The sequence below is a fragment of the Podarcis bocagei genome (genome assembly GCF_964188305.1).
Source record: "Podarcis bocagei genome assembly, chromosome: 12".
Taxonomy (NCBI): Eukaryota; Metazoa; Chordata; class Lepidosauria; order Squamata; family Lacertidae; genus Podarcis; species Podarcis bocagei.
Genome location: NC_138137.1, coordinates 37,275,253 through 37,293,305, shown reverse-complemented (window position 1 = coordinate 37,293,305; position 18,053 = coordinate 37,275,253). Strand labels below are relative to the sequence as shown.

Here is an 18,053-nt window from a genome sequence, read left to right as displayed (position 1 = left end):
TCTATGTGAGCAACATGTTCTAAAAGAACCGACTGTACCTTGTGTAGCTTTGTTCGGTATAGTTGCCAGATTTCCTCCTAGATTTCTGCAAGCAGTTCGTGCATCGGACCAGTTTTTCCTTTCTTCTTCATTCAAGCCAAAAAACTGGAAGCACTGCTCCAAAATTCCATCAATTATGAAATGGTTAGTGAACTCAACCATATGAGATGGTACTGGGTTGCAGACATGGATATTTTAACTTGGCTTTAGAGAGAAATCCCAACCCTCAGATTCACGGACTTGACAGAGATTCAGATTGTGTGGAGGATGTGGTGTAGTTAATTTCTTCATATAGAAGCCAGGAACTAATAAAAAGTTAACCAACACAGTGGAAAATAGAGGTGGGGGGAATTTACCCAATTCCTGCTCTGACCCTCCGCAAGCCTGCAAAGGTTTTTAAATGGTAGATCATACACTACTTTACCTTCCTTCTCCAACCCAGTCACTGCTCACTGGCTCCTCTTCAGGCAGAAAATAGCTCCGCCCCCCCGGGAGATTGTCATTTAATAAACAATAACATAACCAAATGCTGAAAATTTAGTCTGAAGACAAATTCACTGCTCTTTTGGGTAGCTGGCCCATAATCAAGCTTTTAAGATACCACTTTTAAAAAACATATTTCATTGTTCCTGACACTTCTATTTTGCAACGCAATAGACTTTCTAGTATGTACAAAGATACATGGGGTGGTGGCATGGAGAGATGCGGTATCATGGTGGCATAACGCCTGAGCTAGGTGCACATTCATTTTGAACCTCTATAAAGAGCCCTTGCATAGAAGTGTGGACATGGAGAGCAATCTCTTCATATTCACAAGCTCTGGGAAAACATTGTATGTGCTATAATAACTGAAAAGGGGCAATATACCAGTATATTTGCAATCACTTTCTTAGTTACCTTGTTATCAAAGAAAAGCCAGCCATCAGCACAGCCCCCAACAGGCGCAGGCGTTGTGGGAGCAGGAGTTGAACGGACAGAACTGTTATGCCTTTCACAGATGAATCTGGTCTTAGCACCACAGTTTACGTCATTCCATAAGCCTGAATAGAGAAGTTAGGTGTTCATCAGTAAAATGAAATCACTCCCAAATGAAGAATGACCATTTTTTACCTATACAGGGGATTGTCGTACACATAATAAGATGAAAGTGGAAGTCAAGCTTCACTTAGTGGTTGCTGGCAAAATCGCTACTCCTGCTGCAAACTAAAAACACGCACAAAAACCCCTCCCTCCTAGTAGAGATCTCATATGTCCTCTTTTTCCAGGACATGTACTCCTTTCCATGGGTTTGTAAAATGGGAGTCATCATAGTGATCCACAGTTAAAAGTAGAAGTTAGCAAATGTGTCCTCTTTTTCGCTCTTTAAAATATAAGACTCTAAGAGACTGAAAAAGGCACAAAGATAGCACAACCAGAACAACAAACACTCTGTCAAACAATAAACAAGAAGTAAAAACTAGAAAAGAGGTCAGGCATACTAGAAAAAAATCCTCCACAAGCTGAGGCAGCCCAAGACCTACAGTGTGGGACCTGAGTTCATCTTATTACATGCACAGAAATCCCCTATACAGGTAAGAAATCGTTCTCTGCCCCCACTATGCATGTAGAGATGGCCTCAGCACTATGCTGTAAGTGATTGTTCCAATCTAATTTACCCAAGCTGCAAGGTCCACAAACACTGATATCAAAGGAATGCTAGTCTCTTTCAGAAAGATAAACAGGAGGAGAGAAGGAGGTAAGAACTGAGTTCCTGCTGGCAGTGTAAAGGTGGCAAACCTTAGGGAGAAAGGAAGAAATAATTCAGACTGTTACACTGTCCTTGTGGAACACATGAAGGTTTTTGAGCTCTGAGATCCATTGAGCAAAGGTGAATGCCACTAGGAAGAGCACTCTTGAGAGTAGATGAAAAGAAGCAGACTTCCATGAGGGAAATCTATGCTGTGTGGAGGTGACTTCAGGATGGCCCCACTATGAAACTGTCTGAGGAAAGGATGAGATCCCACTGGCTTGTTCAGATCCTTAGAAACAATGGCAGCACAGATGCCTGGTGGTTAGGCATGTTAGGCCGCAGCCTCAAAAAAAGACCTTCTTGCAAGTAGAGCAGCAGGGATGAAATACCAGCCTTTTAAGGGACAGTGTGGTGTTTCCAACCCCAGTCAGAAAAGACTTTCCATGTCCTCAGAATACTTTGGTTGTAGAAAGTAACCTAGAAGCAAACATAATCTCAACTGCTGATGAGCCAGTCCCAGTTTGAGAAGTTGCTCTTGTTTCATTGCCAAAAATCTTAATTTCACATGGGATCTGAACTGGTGGTGACTGATGAGGAACGAGACCATGGGTCCTAATGGAATGCTTGAAGAAGATGTCAGCCAAGTGTTCAGCAGCTGGGCGGAAGGCAAACTCGCTGCTAGGGATCATTAGGAAAGGAATTGAAAACAACACTGCGATTGTGACGCCATTCTACGTACAACTTTGTGGAGCAACTGCATTTAGAATACTGTGTATTGCTGTCATCACTTTACTTCAAAAAGGATATTGTAGAGTTGGAAAAGGTTCAGAAAAGGGCAACCAAAATAATAAAGTGGATGAAGCAACTTCCCTAAGAGGAAAGATTACAATATTTGGTGGGAGGTATTCAGAGAAAAAGCAAGTAAGAGGTGACACAATACAAGTGCATTATATTATGCATGGCAGGAAGAAAGTGGACAGAGAAAAGTCCTGTCCCTCCCATAGTACTAGAGCTCATAGACACGCAATGAAACCAAAAGCTGGAATAATCAGGAGAGACAAAACAATGTACTTCTTCACACAGTGCATGGAATTTGCTCCAGTATGAGGCAGTGATGACTACAAACTCAACAAATGAATGGAGGACAAGGCTGGTCACTGCCTACTTAACCCCCATCCACAGTCAGAGGCAATATGCTTCTGAATACCAGTTTCTGGATACAGCAGGAAGGCAGCCTGCTATTGTGCTCAGGTCCTGCCTACAGGCTTCCTATGGGCATCTGGTGGCCACAGCGCTAACAGCATGCTAGATTAGATGGGTCACTGGTCTAATGCAGCAAGCAAGAAGAAGAAGAAGAAGAAGAAGAGGAGGAGGAGGAGGAGGAGGAGGAGGAGGAGAGTTTGGACTCGATATTCCGCCTTTCACTCCCCTTAAGGAGTCTCAAAGCGTCCAACAATCTCCTTTCCCTTCCTCCCCCACAACAAAAGTGTGACTAGTCCAAGGTAATCCAGCAGCTGCATGTAGAGGAGCAGGGAATTGAATCCGGTTCACCAGATTACAAGTCCACCATTCTTAACCACCACAATACGCTGGCAAGTGTTACGTTGTTCTGTGTGTGAACTGAGGTGAGCAAATGCATTAATGAAAGTAGTGATCCACATATGTTTTAGTGCCCTAGTGTGGACACACCCAAAATGTCCTCTGAAACATTTTAATATTATGAGATATTCAAAGGAAGACAATTAGAAATGCAAAATAATATTATTCCATCCACCCACATCTTCAATGGGCCAGAATTGTTATTGTGATGTGACACAGGTTCCGTTTGTGGTAGTTTATTTTAATTAATCAGTTGCCCCACAATTGATTATATATGCACCCCCTTTTAAAAGTTGTAATCTTTTATTCTACTTGCCTGAATTACTATACATGAAGACACAGGTTTCTTCATCATTTGAAAAGTTGGGTTCATTGGGTGCCCACATTGCAAAGGTCACTGGAGTTCCATCCAACCAACTTGAGAAAACAATATGAAATCATTGAACAGAACAGCATAATTTCTCTTTCATTTACACTGCATACTTTGACAATGGTTTTCAGTTTTTGTGGGTGTTTGTTTGTTTTAGCCAATGGAACACCAGCTTAAGAAAAGATTTAGATGTTGAATTGAATTTTGTATCTGGCAGCATTGCCATAATTTTTTTATTGGCAGCATCCAAAATACTGTTAACAAAAAACACCTAATCATTATCATTAAAGATTGAGTTGCTATTATAGGGGAGCAGATTGCCAGTTATTTTGTATAATATTATATTTTAATCACCATGCGGTGAGAAACATTGGTGGTCCAAGGTCACATACTGAGTTTCATGGCTGAGTGAGAATTGAAGCTCTGGCCTCAAACTCATAGTTCAACAGTTTAGCCATTAGACCACACTGGCCACAGGGAAAAAGGAGGGCTGTGCCCCCCCCAAACCTTGGAGCAAACAGAGCACAGTAAGTTTGTAAAGAGGGAAGCAGCACCCTCAGAGCTAATATAGCTGTGAGAGACAAGGCAGTTGTGGCAGCCTAGTAAATCTTAAGACTGCATTTGTACATTGCAAGTTGCCCTGAGACCTTCTGGTGAAAGGCAGGTAAGAAATGTATATTTGTTGTTGTTGTTAATTGGAAAGTCAGAGCAGTGATGAAAAGTGCTACTGAGCTCTTTGAGAAAAGGACCCATCCACCAGGTAAACTCTGAAGCAAGAGGTAGCCTGGGGCTCTATGGAAACACTGCAACTGTATGTTATGTATTGAAGTTCTCACCCTGGGCCAGCAGGCGGATACTGTAGATAGTTATGCAAATGAAGGATCGAAAAGTGACGTTCAGTGATTGGATAGTTTGTATGCAAATGAAGGATCGAAAAGTGACGTTCAGTGATTGGATAGTTTTAGAAAATGGCAACAGTTACATTGTTCTGGAGCTCTATATAAGCAGGCTAACTGAGCTCCTCAGTTAGTTCTGTTCCAGCTTACAAATAAAGAGCTGCTTTGTGTCGTCTGATATGTTCGCCCACAACTTAACACTGGCGACGAGGATGGGATCGATGGACATCAGAGCACAGCCAGATGAGGCCATCCTCTGAACTGAGCTGAATCACTGAGCTGAATCACTGAGCAAAATCACTGGACAGAACCAATTCAGAGCTGACTGTTCTGGCTAGAGCATTGTGTTCCATCCATCGCCCTCCATGCCGGCATCGGAATCATGGCTTCACTTGTGCCTCTACCGCCGTTTGCGCCAGCCTCTGAATCATGGGACTCCTACCTCGCTCGGTTCGACTGCTACCTCCAAGCCAATGAGCTGAAAGCAGTATCAAAGGAACGGAAGCGGGGCCTATTCCTCAGCCTCTGTGGGCCTGAGGTGTTTGAGACAGCCCGAGCATTGGTTGCGCCCGAAGCAGTCCAGGCAACACCATGGGACGCGATCCAAGAGAAGCTCCGCAACCACTACGCGCCAAAGCCGTCCAAGATTGCTGCCCGCCATGCGTTCTACCACCGGAACAAGGCAGAGGGGGAGTCAACCAACAACTACACCACTGCCCTGCGACAGGCTGCAATGCACTGCGAGTTCCGAGACTTAGATGATGCCCTGATGGGTCAAATTGTCTGCGGGGTCCAGGACATCCATCTGCAACGGCGTCTCCTCGCCAAGCCAGACCTCACGCTACAGAAAGCCATTGAGGAGGCTGTGGCCTCAGAAGCTGCTGAACGCTCCGCCCAGGAGATCAGCAAGTCCAGCAGCCCACGTCTTGCTAGGAAGCCAGTTCCAGTACATCACGAAGAGGCCAGCAGTGATGAGGCATCCTCCAGTGAAGACAATGACGTGCACCAGACAAAGCGGGAGCGCAGGAAGTTCCAACAGAAGTCCAAGGGCCAACCGGAATGTGCCGGCTGCGGAGGCAACCATTCCCGTGCCAAGTATCGATTCAGAGACGCCATCTGTCGGACGTGTTCCAGAAGGGGTCACATCGCTAAGGTCTGCCGATCGGCTCCGTCTGACACCCCCCCTTCACTGACTCACAAGTCCAAGTCTTCACTCCAGTCTGCCAAGAAAAGCTGTTATGGTCTCACCAACTGCCGCTGCCCGTCTGGAACCACGGTTGGCCAAACCGACTCGCCTACGCGACGCAAGCTGAACGTCACGGTGCTCATTGAAGGAGCTCCATGTGACATGGAGATCGACACCGGGTCTGCCCTGTCCATCGTGTCTTGGAGCACCATCAAAAGACTGGTACCCAGAGTGTCCAAAAGGCAACTTGACTCTCACCGCGTACACCTGAGAGACTACCAGGGAAACGACATTCCCGTGGTAGGTGTTGGCCGGTTCCGGATCGCCTTCAAGGATTTTTCGGGCCTGCTCCGACTGGTGGTGGTTGAAGGTCAGCGGCCAAGCCTCCTAGGGCTAGACTGGTTTGATGCCCTCGGCCTGGAAGTCACCGGCATCAACTGCATCTCTAACGCAGAGACTGAGGGTCCGGTCAAAGACTTTGCCGAGGTTTTTGACGGCACTTTGGGGCAATATACAGGTACGCCCATCTCCTTTAACCTTGATCCATAAGTCGCCCCCATCAAGCTAAAGCCACGCCGGGTTCCCTTTGCTCTCAAGGCTAAGGTGGACAAACAACTGGACAAGCTGATCGCCCAAGGAGTTTTGGAGCCGGTTAACCACGCCAAGTGGGAAACCCCCATCGTCATGCCTGTCAAGCCAGATGGGTCGGTGAGAATCTGCGCTAACTACAAGTGCACGATCAACAAGGCACTTCAGTAGCATGCTTATCCGGTTCCTGTTGTCCAACACCTGCTGCATTCCCTGGGTAAGCTGGACCTTGCCCAAGCCTATCAACAACTGCCCGTCGATGATGCCACTGCTGAAGCCCAGACGATCGTCACCCACCGAGGGGCATTCCATTGCCACCGGTTGCAGTTCGGGGTGAGTGTGGCTCCTGGCATCTTCCAAAGCCTTATGGAGCGTCTCCTGCAAGGGCTTCCAGGCATGGTACCATATTTTGATGACGTCTTGGTGTCCGCAGACTCACACCAGCAGCTGTTCGAGCGCCTTTGTGCCGTGCTGACCAGGTTTCAAGAGGCCGGGCTCAAGGTAAAGAGGGAGAAGTGCCAGATCGCTGTTCCACAGGTGGAGTTCCTGAGCTATCTTACCAACGCCTCCGGCCTTCACCAGACCGCATCCAAGATCCGCGCTATCCAGCAGGCCCCCATCCCAAAGAACAAGACAGAGTTGCAGGCGTTCCTGGGGCTGCTGAACTTTTATAACATGTTCCTGCCCCACAAAGCCACGGTGGCTGAGCCTCTTCACCGACTCCTCAGCACAAAGACGCCTTGCTCCTGGGGACATCGGGAGACGGTGGCCTTCAACGCGGTCAAGGCTCTCCTTTCATCGGACAGTGTGCTGGTACAGTACAGTGAAGCCAGGCCACTGATCCTTGTCTACGACGCCTCACCTTTTGGCATCGGCGCTGTCCTTAGTCACCGTTTTCCAGATGGAAGAGAAGCACCGCTTGCCTACTTTTCCAGGACGCTATCTGTGACTGAACGGAATTCCAGCCAGCTCGACAAGGAGGCACTGGCACTTGTGGCTGGAGTGAAGAGGTTCCATGAATACCTCTATGGCAGGACTTTTGACCTCATCACTGACCACAAGCCGCTCCTGGGCCTCCTCGCCGGTGATCGTCCAACTCCACCGGTCCTCTCACCGTGCATGCTGCGATGGACTGTTTTCCTGGCTGCCTACCACTACCGGCTCGTCCATCGCCCGGGGAAATCGATGGGCCATGCCGACGCCCTCAGCCGTTGCCCTCTTCCAGCGTTTGTGGAAGACCCGGCTCCAGCTTCATCGCTCCTCCTGATTGAGGCTCTTCCGGCAGCACCTGTATCGGCTGTCACTGTGGCCTCCGCATCTGCCCAGGATCGCACCATCAGCCGTGTGCTCAACTGGGTGTGGAGGGGGTGGCCACAAGGGCCTTTTGCATCGGAGTTCCAACCGTTCGCAACCAGACAACATGAACTCTCGGCTCGTTGCGGCTGTCTGCTGTGGGGAGACCGCGTCGTGATTCCCCAAAGACTCCGTCAACGTGTCCTGGAGGCTCTGCACGTTGGCCACCTGGGAATCGTCAAAATGAAGGCGTTGGCTCGGTGTTACGTCTGGTGGCCTAACATGGACGATGCCATCACTGCCTAGGTGTCCGCCTGTCAAGCGTGCCAAGAATCGAGGCCTGCACCACCGGCAGCTAAGGGACACACCTGGGAGACGCCCAAGACACCCTGGTCGAGGGTGCACATTGATCTGACCGACCCCTTTCATGGCCGGACCTTTATGATAGTGGTGGACGCCTATTCCAAATGGCTGGAGGTGGCCCTGATGCCCTCCACCACTACCAAGGCCGTCATCCGGGTGCTGCGAGGCCTGTTTGCGACGCATGGGTGTCCTGATGTCCTTGTCTCCGACAAGGGACTGCAGTTCACGTAAGGCACTTTTGAGCGGTATCTTTTGGGACTGGGAATCCGCCATGCCCTAACGGCACCATTTCATCCATCCAGCAACGGGCAAGCAGAGAGAATGGTGCGCTCAGCAAAAGAGGCACTGGTGCGCCTGGACCGGGGAGACTGGCACGAGTGGGTCGGCGAATACTTGTTTGTGCAACACATCACCCCTCATGCGGCCACAGGGCGGAGTCCTGCTGAACTGCTTATGGGCCGCCGCCTCAGGTCACCGCTCGACCGGCTGCAACCGGACTTTGCCATGGCTGAACCCCCAGGCTGTGCCAACGCCTGGTCATTTGTTCCAGGAAACCAGGTCTTTGCCCAGAACTATGTGGAGGACATTCCTTGGGTGCCAGCCACAGTAGTGGGAGTCACTGGACCTCGCTTGTACCAGGTGGCACTCGAAGATGGACGCTTGTGGCGCCGGCACATAGACCAGCTTAGGCGCAGGGTTGGGGACTTGGACACTACCATGGTGCCCCCAACTGCGCTCGTGGCTCCGGAAGAGACACTTACAGATGGCGAGGCTCCACCTACACCTCCATCGCAAACTGCCAGTGTGGAGCTGAACCAAGCCACTTCAGCGGGTCTGCCAGACTTACCACAGGCTCAGACCACTCCACTTGCGGAGGCTCCACCCACAGCAGTGGATCCAGGGGATTTGGTTTCAACGCCACCTAGGGCCGCACCACAGCCTCAGCAAGAATTGGGTGGCCCCCCGGACTTGGCTACCAGTCCCCGGCGGTCTGGCAGAGTTTCCAAGTGCCCAACTTATTTAAAGGACTATGTTGTTGGACATGTATCACTGTTGGTTTAAGTATGTGAAATGTAACCGATATGCTTTTGTGCCTAATTGAACCATTACGTGTAGTGCTGTATATAAGGAAACCATTACGATTGTAACTAACGCCTTATCTCGGTGGGGAGGGGTGTTATGTACTGAAGTTCTCACCCTGGGCCAGCAGGGGGATACTGTAGATAGTTATGCAAATGAAGGATCAAAAAGTGACGTTCAGTGATTGGATAGTTTTAGAAAATGGCAACAGTTACATTGTTCTGGAGCTCTATATAAGCAGGCTAACTGAGCTCCTCAGTTAGTTCTGTTCCAGCTTACAAATAAAGAGCTGCTTTGGAAGAATCGCTGTGTCGTCTGAAATGTTCGCCCACAACTTAACACTTTAACTGAACTAAAATAATGAAAAAGGCTGAACTGCAGTATCCCAAGCATTGCTGGGCTCACTGTAGCAGACAGGGGCACTGATTTGGGCCCCAGATTATGGGTGCCAAGCGGCGTGCGGCGTATTGTGACATCATGTTGTGCTGTGACATCATGAAGTCACATTGTGTGTGCCGCAACGGCTCCTAGGGACTCTAGAAGTTGTGTCCAAGGCCCAAGAAGGCCTTGGATGCCACCCCAAGGCTATACAAGGCATCAGCCATGATTTCTGGTGCTTTTTGAACCATTTTCAGGAGCCATTTTTTTCTGGTTCCTTAGGTACCAAAGGCCCCTTATAGTTGGTGCCAGTGGTGGCAGAGCAGAATTAAAGGTGGGGCAGGATATGTGCCCTCCCCCATCATTTTCTATCCCCCTTGCCATTAAATTATTTCCACATGCTGACAAACACAAGCTTCTCCGTAGTTCAGGGGCAGGGTTGGAGACTAAGAAGATTTTGGATCTTTTGGATCCAAGACTTCTCCTGGTCAGTCACTGCCATGCTCACTTTCCAGTCATTGGAGATTGATTTCAGCAAGGCAATGGCCATGGAAGTTCCTTAGGCGGCATGGAGAATGTAACTAACATCCAGCTGTCTCTGCCAAGCTCAGACCTCCCTCTCCACTCTCAGGAAAGGAAATCTGATGTTCTCATAGGAAACCATCAAAAGAACCACAGGACTGCAGAGTCAATCAGAAAAGTAACTGATGAATTGTGGGCAGGTGTAAAATCCTTATATACAGAAGACTTAAATTTTAATGCTAGCCTAGTTATGATCTAAAATAAAGTTAGTATTTACAATTGTTAAAAATCTGATTTCGACTTCTTCTTTTGTTCACTTACCTGAACTTTCTATCGAGTCCCAGAATTAAACCAATATAATAAGTTCCATAATAATCAGATCCATAATACTTGCTCTAAAACATACAAAGGAAAAATGGGAGTAAATGCAACGTAAATGCAGCAATAAAATAATCAGGTATTCTCCAGAGCAATATAATTCAGTTATTCCATAGGAAGCTTGTAATGATGAACATAATGTGTTTGTTTAAAAACACAATTAAAGCTTTACAATTAAAACAAATTAAAACATGTCAATTAAAATGAGGGTAAACATGAAAGAAAGTTTTTTATTATGTTATACTTTAACTGATGTAATTAGCTGGTTTTCTGAATGTTTTTATTTCTATACTGTATAAAATCAGTTACAGTGTATCCCACTAATAATCTTTCATGCCCATTGTTTCCCAGGCCAGTTGTCCACTTAGAAGAGCATTCTGTTCTCTGAAATGTTATTTTATGTATTATCAGCACCATCAAGTTCCTTAGACAATTATTTCTGGGTGGGATGGTTAACTTTGGTGCCATTAAAATTACATGCTTCGCCAAAAAAAATTCACATCGAAGCAAATATTCCTAGATTTTAAAAGAATACAAATGTGCTGGGAAGTAGTACAATATAGCCACAGAATATGCCCATCCCAACAGGAATGGGCAATAGAAATTCTGCTGAGATCCAACAAGAGGATGATAATCACAAACTGTACCTCACTGCATCTTAATTTCCTTATTAACAGATAGCAATAAGTGTCAGCACTAGCAATGCCTTGAGAGTTTAATACTCGCAGGTCTGGCTATTTGCATGCTTGCTATCCGAAAATTCACTTATCTGCACTTAAATAATTATGCCCAGACCTTGCTATACTCTGGCGCAGAAATCAGAGAGGGGTGGGGGGAAGCGAGATCATACAATTCAGAGAGCAGGAGAGGTTGGACAAATAAGTTTTTTTACTTTGTCTCTCTTTTGGTGATTGGAGAGGGGGTGGGGGAGTGATCAAACAAATCCTACATTTGCAATGTTCCCATAGGAATGGATGGAATTCGTGGACTCATTGTGCAAACTTGCCTACCAAAGGATTTCCACAGAACACATTGCGTTCAGTAAGTAGGAACTCCATGTGTTACACCACACAATCTCACCAGTCCATTCAGGAATCACATTCATATATCCATGCCTGCGTAGAACCCTGATTACGTGGAAAGTGTTTTCAGCACAATGCTTTGGATATGTGATGATTATTGGGGGTGAGTGAAACACACAGACACACACACATATAGTATATATTTGCAAGCCTCATTTCCTTGGCTTATGCTATGATAGTAGTATATGACCACAAAGCTTGCAATATTTTACACACTTACTTGGAAATGAGACCCATTAAAGACAATGAGACTTACTTTTCAGTAGACATGCATGGAATTGCACTGCTAATCTCTGCAAGCTTTTGGTGCCACCATCCAGAGGAAAATGATTAGCAGACATAAAAATGGCCTTGATCAAATAATTTATGTGCCCTTTTTTTTAAACCAAGCTATACTTGATTTGAAAGCATATGCTCCATATTTTTCTTACATATCTCCACACAAATTGCCATTCACTGCGACTTTCAATGACAATAAGATCTCCTTCATGTTTCTTGCAGAATTCCCGTGCTCTTTCGAGAGATGTCTCTTCATTACTGAAATAGTACTCATTGCCCTTGTACTCAATCCAGCCATCTTCAATTCTTCTGAACAAATATTCTACAAAAAGAAGCAATTTTATTATTTTAATAATGAATATTAAATTTAATATTAAATATCAAAATATTTCTTAGCCATCCTTTATGGTATGCAAGAGTGTGAATAACGTTAATTCACACAACCAGTGGTGCAGCTAAGCAAATTCAATGATCTCGTCCACTTTAGACTGTCAGATATATGATTTCAATTTTGAAGCACACAATGAACAACTTCTCCCTCTCCATTCCCCTGTCACATCATGGTACATTTAAAACTATTACAGTTTGATTACCCTGATAATTTATTTTCAAATTAAATTATAAAACAAGCACCTAGGACTGTGGAAATATATCTCCAATGAAAAAAAAAACTGGTCGGTTCAGTAATGACAACCATGGAATTATTTGCTGAAAGTATGCAAAACTGAAGAAAAGACACTGCATATGTTTTTAAAGGTACTATCTTATGACTTCACATTTTCTAGCAGGGCCTGGGACCTCTTGCATACAAGGCAGTTGTACCACTGAGCTTCCCCAGTTGTATGTAATCCATTTTGGAGGAATGAGCAAGCCCAGGCCAGAAAGCAGCTACCATTGGCTCCTGGTAGGTGTTAGTTTCTGTTTCCTCACTGAGCAGTTGCTTGCAGTCACAGGACTGTTTACATTCCACAGAGTCCAGATACTGTTGGATTCTCATGGGAAAGGGAGACGGGATGTGACGTTACTGGTTTCCTGTTTCCTTTGTTCTGTTGTTTCCTTTGTTCAGTTGCTCTCTGCTTCTCATAGAGAGAACATGTATACAGTGGTACCCCGCAAGACGAATGCCTCGCAAGGCGAAAAACTCGCTAGACGAAAGGGTTTTGGGGTTTTTGAGCTGCTTCGCAAGACGAATTTCCCTATGGGCTTGCTTCGCAAGACGAAAACGTCTTGCGTTTTTTGCAAGTTTGTTTCCTTTTTCTTAACACTGTTAATACAGTTGTGACTTGACTTCAAGGAGCAACTCATAGAACGCGGTGTGGTAGTCTTTTTTGAGGTTTTCGGTGATTTTTGAAGCTTTTCCAAAACTTTTCCGACACCGTGCTTCGCAAGACGAAAAATTCGCTAGACGAAAAAACTCGCGGAATGAATTAATTTCGTCTTGCGAGGCACCACTGTATTTCTTTGCTCTCTGCATAGCTTAGTAATAAAGCATAGCAATGTAGCCCATATTATCTCATCCTTCCGCTGTGGCGTTGTGCTGGTCCCGGGGGGAAGGTTACCGTTGGCGTAGTCAAAGTCCGGTCCTGGGTCACTAGCCTGGAAACAGTTCACAAGGAGCGGGGTGAGGTCTGAAGCAGGAAGCCGGGCGGGGACAGGAACACTGGAGGGTCAGGTCTGGGTCCGGGCAGGAACAGGTACTCAACAACGACGTTGCTCCCGCAACCTGGGACCGGGCTGACTGGCCTTTATCTTCTCTGAGGCCAGGGGTGGTCCCGGCCCCCAGGAGACCCGCCTCTCCTGGCCTTAAGGTGAGCACTCCTCCTGGGAGAAACCAGTTCCCTTCGCCTCTCTGCCCTGAGCCTCTGCAGTTCAGGAGAGGCTGAAGGGTTACTGGGCCCAGGGGGAGTCTCACCTGTAGGCACTGAGTCCTCAACCACCTCTGGAGCCAGAGTGGATTCACCTGGTGCCTGCTCCTGAGGATCTGGCACAGGTGCAGGCTCCTCAGAATCAAGGCCCTGCCCCAGTTCAGCCGGCCCTGGAGGCGGGGACTCCTGTGCAGGCTGGGATTCCTCCGGTTCACCCTCTGAATCGGATTCCCAGGCCATCACAGGCGTTGTTTTAATGCTCTGCTGGGTGGGCTCAAAAGAAGATGAGCCTTATCAGCTCGGACGACCGGAGCTGAAATCCCAATAGCAGGACCCTCAGTGGCCGAAGAGAACCTCTGGGGAAGCCCCTTCCCCATTTTTTTTACTTAAGACCTGTTTGTTCTGAGGGAAGGCAGAAACTGGGATGCCCAAGCCAGGAAGCACACACATCTTTGGCTTGTGACAGAACCATCAGTAGCCTGAAAGAGCTGTTAAGGCAGCTCCACCTCCACTTTTATAGTGCTGCTTAAGAGAGACACACGTGACCTAAGCAAAGGTGGAATCACTCAACATACCAATATCACTGCGTGGTTCCGGTTTTAACTGTGCACCTGAAAACCAAACACATATTGCTTATAATAGTGTGATTTATATGGCATTGCATTGTTTCATATTACAAACAGGAGTACATAAAAATAAAAGTGTTTACAAAAACCAGACCAAAGCTGGTAAGTGTATGAGGTTAACCCTATGCAAGGTCGTATCAAAATAAAATTAATCACTGTTACATTACATTGCATACCAGATCGAAGGGCAGTACAAAAAATAAATAAGTACTTTCTAAATATTTCTCAAAAGTGATAATGTGTATATATGACTGTACATATGATACCATGAACCCAATACTATTTTTCTAGGAAAGGAGGTGCTGGAACTCACCATGAAAATCTCCCTTCTTCTCTTATATAATGACAATGGCACCTACCTGAGAGGTGCTGGAACTGAGTTCTAGTGAGTCCCGGCTGAAAAAAAGCCCTGCATGCAGAGGCGTAGCAAGGTCAGATGGTACCCGGTGGTGGAAAATTTTTTTGTCACCCCATCCCCAAGTTGGGAGACGAGTCGAGGGAAGGGGGGAGCTGCTCTGCTTTGCCGATGGCCCTTTGCCGACGGCCCTGACGAGCCGCCAGGGCCGTCGCTCGCTGTAGGCTTGGGAGTCACGGGCGGGGGCGCGCCCCGGATGTCACCCCCCTTCAAGGATGACAGCTGTCCTCTCCCCTGCCTGCTTGCCTGCCTCCTCCAGCAGGGAGTGTGGGTGGCAGGGCAACGGTGCAACCCATCTGTGACTCCCAAGCCTACAGTGAGCCGGGGGAAGGGGGGAGCTGTGACGCTTTGCCAATGCTTTGTTGCTGCTTTTGCCTGCTTTGCTGCTGCTTTGTCGCTCACTGTAGGCTTGGGAGTCGGGGCAGGGGGGCAGCCAAATGTCACCCCCCTCAGGATGGCACCCCATACCCCCTTCCTACGCCCCTGCCTGCATGTACTTACCTGAAGAGTAGATTTGCTTGTCCAGTATAGCATCACTGGGTTGGGCTTACTTGTACCTCTAGTGGACAAAGGCAGGAGTAGCCTTTTACAGGAAATGGGCTGGCCCCTCTTCATTTATTTTGTTCCTGCCTCTTCAGTTTTACGTATTCACCAGGCATGAACAGTCCAGAACTGGAGGCCATAATAGTATTAACCTATTTCCTATGAGAAACCATTAACTGAAAGCCAACAGAGGTGCAAACAGAGGTGGGAAAAGGTGTTCTAGGTCATGCAAGGGTGTGGCCCCAGTGATCCATTACACTGGACAAGCAATTCTACCATTCAGGTAGGTACAATGCTATTATTTTGCTTGCTGGTGTAGCACCCCCGGGTTGGGCCTACTATTCTATTATTCTGTGAACTAGGATGGATCCCAACTGCAACAAGTGATTTGTGTAGGACAGCCTGCTGTAAGACCTTCGGGCGGAATGCTGCTCCAGAGGATGCAAAGGCTCCATCTTATAGTGCCTGGGGAATGTGCTTGGGATATCCAGGTTGCTGCTCTGCATATGTCTAGCAAGGATGCATTCATATAAAAAACAGCTGAACAGTAGAAAAGTGAAATCACAGAAGAAGACTGCTAAGCCAAGATGAAGTAATAAGAGGATTCAAAAGAGAATATGACTGCTTCATCGAGGCAGGTGCAAAAAAACCTACCGTGTTTTTCGCCCTATAGAGCACCCCGGCCCATTAGGGTGCACTTATTTTTTGGGGGGGGAGGGGGAAATAAAGAATCCCCCCCCCGAGCTTGACTTGTGCTCTTTGCAATGATAAAATATTATGAAATACTTACCTTTTAAAAAGCCCCACACCAATATTCTGCTTTCACAACAGAACTCAGAGCATTCACCAATATGGATACTGTATGTGGTGTTATGTGTATAAATATTGAATAATCATTAATATATTTAGCACGTACAACCAGTCCTTCAGTGGGTCTGCGCACCCTGGGCTTAGAGCAGCTATCCGGGCGCAGCAGGCTTGCGGATAGCTGCCTTAAGCCCGGGGTGCACAGTGCTGTGCTCCCCGGGCTTCGGGCTGCAGGCAGCTATCCGCAAGCCTTTGGAGCCTGTGGGAGTTCCCGCCGGGCTCCGCAGGCTTGCGGATAGCTTCCTGAAGCCTGGGGAGCGAGAGGGGTCGGTGTGCTCTCCAGGCTTCAGCGAAAGCTTGCATTCACCCCATAGGACGCACACACATTTACCCTTGATTTTTGGAGGGGAAAAAGTGCGTCCTATAGGGTGAAAAATACGGTATTTCCCATAGAAGCTACTTCTGCCTTTCCCCCCTAGAGGCACAAGTAAGGTCAACCCCACAGATGCTACAATGGCAAGCGAAATCATCTGTGGTTAAGATAAAACCAGGGTGAACAGACTTAAACCATGGAACAACGAATTCAATCAGATCATCCTCCAACAATCCCTGATGAAAAAGGCACACAGGAAGTCCCTCATTTCCTGCCCCTTTAAGTTTATCAAGTATTTCAGCTTTCTCATTCTGCTAAAACTTTTGCAGTCATACCTCGTGTTGTGTTCTGCTCTTGTTACGGACTTTCAGCTTACGAACGCGGCAAACTCGGAAGTGTTTACTTCCGGGTTCACCACCCGCGCATGCGAGAAGTGCTCGCTCACGCCACGCTCATGCGCAGAAGAGGCGCTCTAGTTGTGGACTTTTTGGGGTGCAAACTGTACCACAAAACAGATTAAGTCCACAACTAGAGGTACCACTGTATCTTCCTTTCATGTGCAGTGCCTGCTGTTGCTGCTTGTAAGTTCTTGTATCTGTGAGAGGGCCCAGTCTAATGTTATCTTTTTTAAGCTTGAGTCTCCATAGGAACTATTAGATCTTTCCACCATTCTTATTTGTAGCTTCAGTTGCTGTACTACAAATGTATCTCAGATGTTGCTTTCTCCTTTCCTAGGAGTGTTTGGGACATCTTGTGTTGAAGGTGCTATGTTAGATGCAGCCTGATGTTCTTGACAGCTTGAAGGGGAAACATGGTCTTTGGGCTGAAAATAGGGCGGTCAGATCTCTCATTTTCACCTGTATATGAATTCTCCCTTTCCTAGCTCATGGAGGGAGGATTAGTGTTGCAGAACCTCAAAAGTAGGAGAAGATTCAGGTGCCTTTACAGAACTCTCTCTTTAGTTGGCCATTTCCTCAGGTGCTGTGGCCACACCCCAATATTTTTACATTTCTGAGGCACAAATAATAATATAATGCGAAGCAGCCTTCAGTGGCTTCCTATATTAAGTCCAATGGCCCATCTAGTACAGCTTCCTGTTCCCACAGTGGCCACCTAGACGCCTGTAGGAAACCGGCAAGCTGAATCGGAGCACAGGGATGCTCTCTCCCTCTGTAGCAATTGGTATTCAGAAATATTGCTGCCATCACTACCTCTTGTGGGACAATTTCCATGGTTTAACTATGCATTGTGTCAATAAGTACTTCTGAATTCACAATGACCTCCATGCACTAGATTCCTGCTTCTCACTGAAATGGAACATACTATACCTCAGTGTGTACCATAATAAAAAGGCCCTTTCACTTTGCTTAATGAACTAGTTGTAAATCAAAAGTAATCTTACCTCTCTTTATTAGGCAAATCCAACACAACATATTCTCACACGAGGAAAGTGCCAGCCCCATAAAAGCTGCATACCCTGCTACACATCCTTCGTCTCTGACATGACGTGAAGAATACCTATATGGTTCATTGTCTACCTGCAGTAGGAATAAATATTCATTACTCTTTTTCTTTATAAAAATCTTCAGAAATCTACAGAAAAGGATACAGACTTACAGTAGCATTCTTTATACACCTGTGC

At 46.9% G+C, this 18,053-nt stretch overlaps 1 protein-coding gene across 1 annotated transcript in view; it reads right to left on the bottom strand.

Annotated features, from left to right (window-relative positions):
- The window catches only part of LOC308569466 (macrophage mannose receptor 1-like), a 59,565-nt gene that overhangs the window by 16,611 nt on the left and 24,901 nt on the right, over nt 1-18,053 (bottom strand). Inside the window, exons 15-21 of the mRNA XM_081163388.1 lie at nt 17,814-17,949; nt 14,223-14,258; nt 11,935-12,104; nt 10,365-10,438; nt 3,684-3,784; nt 937-1,094; nt 39-153 (exon numbers count right to left, since the gene is read on the bottom strand). Of these exons, the coding sequence (XP_081019514.1) occupies nt 39-153; nt 937-1,094; nt 3,684-3,784; nt 10,365-10,438; nt 11,935-12,104; nt 14,223-14,258; nt 17,814-17,949 (790 nt within the window). The remainder of the gene's footprint in view (nt 1-38; nt 154-936; nt 1,095-3,683; nt 3,785-10,364; nt 10,439-11,934; nt 12,105-14,222; nt 14,259-17,813; nt 17,950-18,053) is intronic.